The 3,543-nt window shown below is 44.8% G+C and overlaps 1 protein-coding gene across 1 annotated transcript; it reads right to left on the bottom strand.

Annotated features, from left to right (window-relative positions):
• Positions 1-2,991, bottom strand: LOC145957968 (uncharacterized). Its single transcript, XM_083074412.1, has 2 exons — positions 2,897-2,991; positions 1-610 (listed from the first exon to the last, which is right to left on the bottom strand). The coding sequence occupies exons 1-2, from the start codon at positions 2,989-2,991 to the stop codon at positions 1-3; spliced, it is 705 nt and encodes a 234-aa protein (XP_082930538.1).
• Positions 2,992-3,543: the final 552 nt, after the last annotated feature.

A 3,543-nucleotide genomic window follows, 5' to 3' on the forward strand; every position in this document is an offset into this window, starting at 1 on the left:
TCAGAAATTTTCCGATAAGAGTTTGACCTTTTCCAAGTACTTGGCCAATTGAGGATCCTTGGCTTGGAAGGTTCCAGCCACTTGTCCAGTGATCAACTGAGAGTCGCTTCTAGCTGACAAACTCGTCGCCCCCATCTCCTTTGCCAAACTCATTCCTGCTAGTAACGCCTCGTACTCGGCTTGGTTGTTGCTTGCCCGGAACTCAAATCGTAATGATTGTTCTAGCAGTATTCTGCCCGGGCCTTCCAAGACAATTCCAGCTCCACTTCCTCCTAGATTTGAAGCACCATCAACCGATAGAATCCACTGGGTTTCACCGATTGTGTCCTCCTCGGCCGGAGGGGTCAACTCCATCAGGAAGTCAGCTAATGCTTGAGCTTTGATTGCTCCTCTCGGCTCATACTTGATGGAGAATTCTGATAGCTCGACCGACCACTTCATCATTCTACCAGCTAGGTCGGATTTCTGCAGGACTTGGCGAATCGGATAGTCAGTTCGAATTATCACCTCATAACTGTGAAAATAGTGTCTCAGTTTCCTCGCGGTAACCAGTATTGCGAGGGCTAGCTTTTCAATCTTCTGGTACCTCGTCTCTGCTCCCTGTAGGACCCTACTCACAAAGTAAATAGGAGTTTGTGAACCTTCCAGCTCTTGCACAAGAACCGAACTAACTGCCCGGTCGGATGCCGATATGTAAACCAGTAAAGGGTATAACGACCCGGCTGGCCATTCCACTCATCAACAAAACACACCGGAAACACTAGACAGAATAGAACAAGTATATAAATATAGAGTCTAGAATATAAGTATATATATATGTCCCGAATCCGACTAGAGTTAGGGTATGTAAAACAAGAATTACATCAGAAGTCACTATGCCTAGTGACTAAAACAAACAAAACATCCATAGATGTCAGCTCCATCTATCAGCTGCCGACTCATCGCTATCCACCTTCTATCCCTGCTCTGCTCCCGTACATAGTACGATCGTAGCAGTCCAACCACATGGAAACACAAAGGGTAAGCTAGCATAAAAAAACAACATATGGAAAGATTTTTAAGAAAAATAGAAACAAACACGACTATTTACACTTCATCAACATTCATTCCATCAGTTTTCAACATTATCGTCAATAAGAATACAATGCATCGTCACGCATATCAACTCGGAGATCTCCTACAACAACTCAGCCTTTCGGCCTACGTCAACTCAGCCTTTTGGCCTACAACAACTCAGCCTTGCGGCCTACAACAACTCACATCAATATTCCAACACAACATAACTTATACATCTCAACATATCAACTCACAACACAACACAAACGTACAACTCAACATATCAACTTCACAGTTCAACAAATCAGCTACAACATAACACCATGATAGACTATGGCCAAGGCCAAGGAATCCAAGAGGTGATATATTGAAAGAACCAAGAGGAATGGGATGATATTAAAGACCTTTTTCATATATTTTGTAAATAGTCTCTTGTATAGGTTATTTTTGCCTTTGTATTTGTGAGGCACTTTACTTGCTTTTTCCTAGTGATTGTATATTGTTTTTAAGGTAGGCTACTTGGAGAGTTTAGCTCCATTTAACCTCCCTAGTTGATACATTCATTTTATATTTTTTTAGTAGGGAAAAGGGGGTGACATTTAGCAATGCTTGAGGGTGTGCTTAGAAATTGGGCCTGAGTTGGGCCTAGGCAAAATTTTACATATTGGACTCATTTTGCTCCTAATTTTTCATAGATTTGATTTAGCTAGGTCTCATCATCATATGATGAACCTATCTAAACCAAATCAAAGATTTTCAAAATAATTCATGGAGCAATTTTGGTTCAAGGCCGCCTAGCTTACTAGTTCTCACTTGGCCGAAATTTCTAAGTTTCCTTCTTGAGTTTTGAAGCTTGTCTTGCAAGCTTCTAAACTCAAGTAAGGTTAGCTCACCTTACCATGGTTCTTAAGTGAACCATGGTCAAGGTTAGCTTCTCCTACAAGCTAGCTAAACCGTGGGAGTTTAAGTTAACCCTACCATGGTTCCTAGTGAACCATGGTTAAGGTTAGCTTCTCCTACAAGCTACCTTCCCCTATATATTTGATTTTCCTACTCTTGTACTCACTTTTGACATAAATGAGAATTAATCTTCAGATTTTCTCTCAACTCAAGAGTCTCAAAACCGTGGGGACTTTCTACTCTAAGAAATCCTCCAAAGTTCTTCAAACCTAAGCCTAGGTTCTTCAAGTTTCTCCATCCAAGAGAAGTAATCGAACCTCTAGCAAGACTTCTACTCCTTTGAAGGTTCTTCAATGGAGTTTCAGAGATCTTCAAGTGTCAACCTCAAGTGCATTTCGGTCCTAAGCATGGAGCAATTGAAGGAATCATCAATCTCCTCACCTAGTTCCATCACACCACTTCTCAACACATTCATCAGATACAATTCAATATCAATAATAACTTTATCTGCTAGACATCATTTCATAACCTTCTATTTCAATTCAACTCAGCATAAAACTTCATACATAACCATCCCATCTCCGCGCCCGGCGCACACGTGGCTGCGCCCAGCGCAGCGCAACCAGAGAGCACTAGGGGGCCAGCGCGCCCAGCGCAGGTGTGCCCGCGCCCAGCGGGACTTAACCAGAGAACCCAAGACTATCTCGCGCTTAGCGCAATAGTCTTTGCGCCCAGCACTGGCCGGGCAGAGACTCAAGGAGTCTCATGCGCCCGGCGCACCAAAACCCGCGCCCAACGCGGGGATGGCAGAGACCTCCCTTGGTCTCGCGCCTAGCGCAATTCAAATTGCGCCCAGCGCCCACAACGCAGAGACTCTTAAAGAGTCTCACGCCCAGCGCGATAAGGGGCGCGCTCAGCGCCCAACAGAAAAGACCAAAACCTGCCACAACTGGCATCGCGCCCAACGCGGTCCACGTCACGCCCAGCGCGGGCCAGCCAGAGAACCACATTCTCAAGCGCGCTCAGCACACTCATCATTGCGCTCAGCGAGCTTGGCCAAATGGGGTCTCCTGGTGGCCGCGCGCCCAGGCGCGAAGAACCCCGCTCAGCGCGAAGCTCAGCAACAACCTCACCATTTCGAAAACCTTAACCAAAACCTGCAAAAACAACCACCAATCCAACATGCAAACCATCCGAAAGCTTCCTCTTTCATCAAATATCAATAAAAACGATCCATTTCCAACATGAAATCACAAAATCATCAAAAACCCTAAAATTTATCCAACCCCAGAAAAACACCAAAATCCCATTTTGTTCAGTAAATCTCAGCTCAAAGTCAGTGATCATTCAACCACAAATGAGCATATGCACTCATTCCTAGCCAAACACAGAAATTAACTAGCTTCCCTTACCTCGGGTGAAGATTCCGAGTTCTGGGAGCTTGAGCGGAGAAGAAGAAAGAGCTTGTCCAGAGGAGAATGTTAAACTTGAAAGGAAGCACCACCCTCAACTAGCTCCACCCGCCCCTGGCTCAGCACCTAAAGCCACCAATTCAGAGAAAAGAGAATGAGAGGGAAGAAGAGAGAG

This window comes from Cajanus cajan, chromosome 5 (assembly GCF_000230855.2).
Source record: "Cajanus cajan strain Asha chromosome 5, NIPB_CcT2T_4, whole genome shotgun sequence".
Classification (NCBI taxonomy): Eukaryota; Viridiplantae; Streptophyta; class Magnoliopsida; order Fabales; family Fabaceae; genus Cajanus; species Cajanus cajan.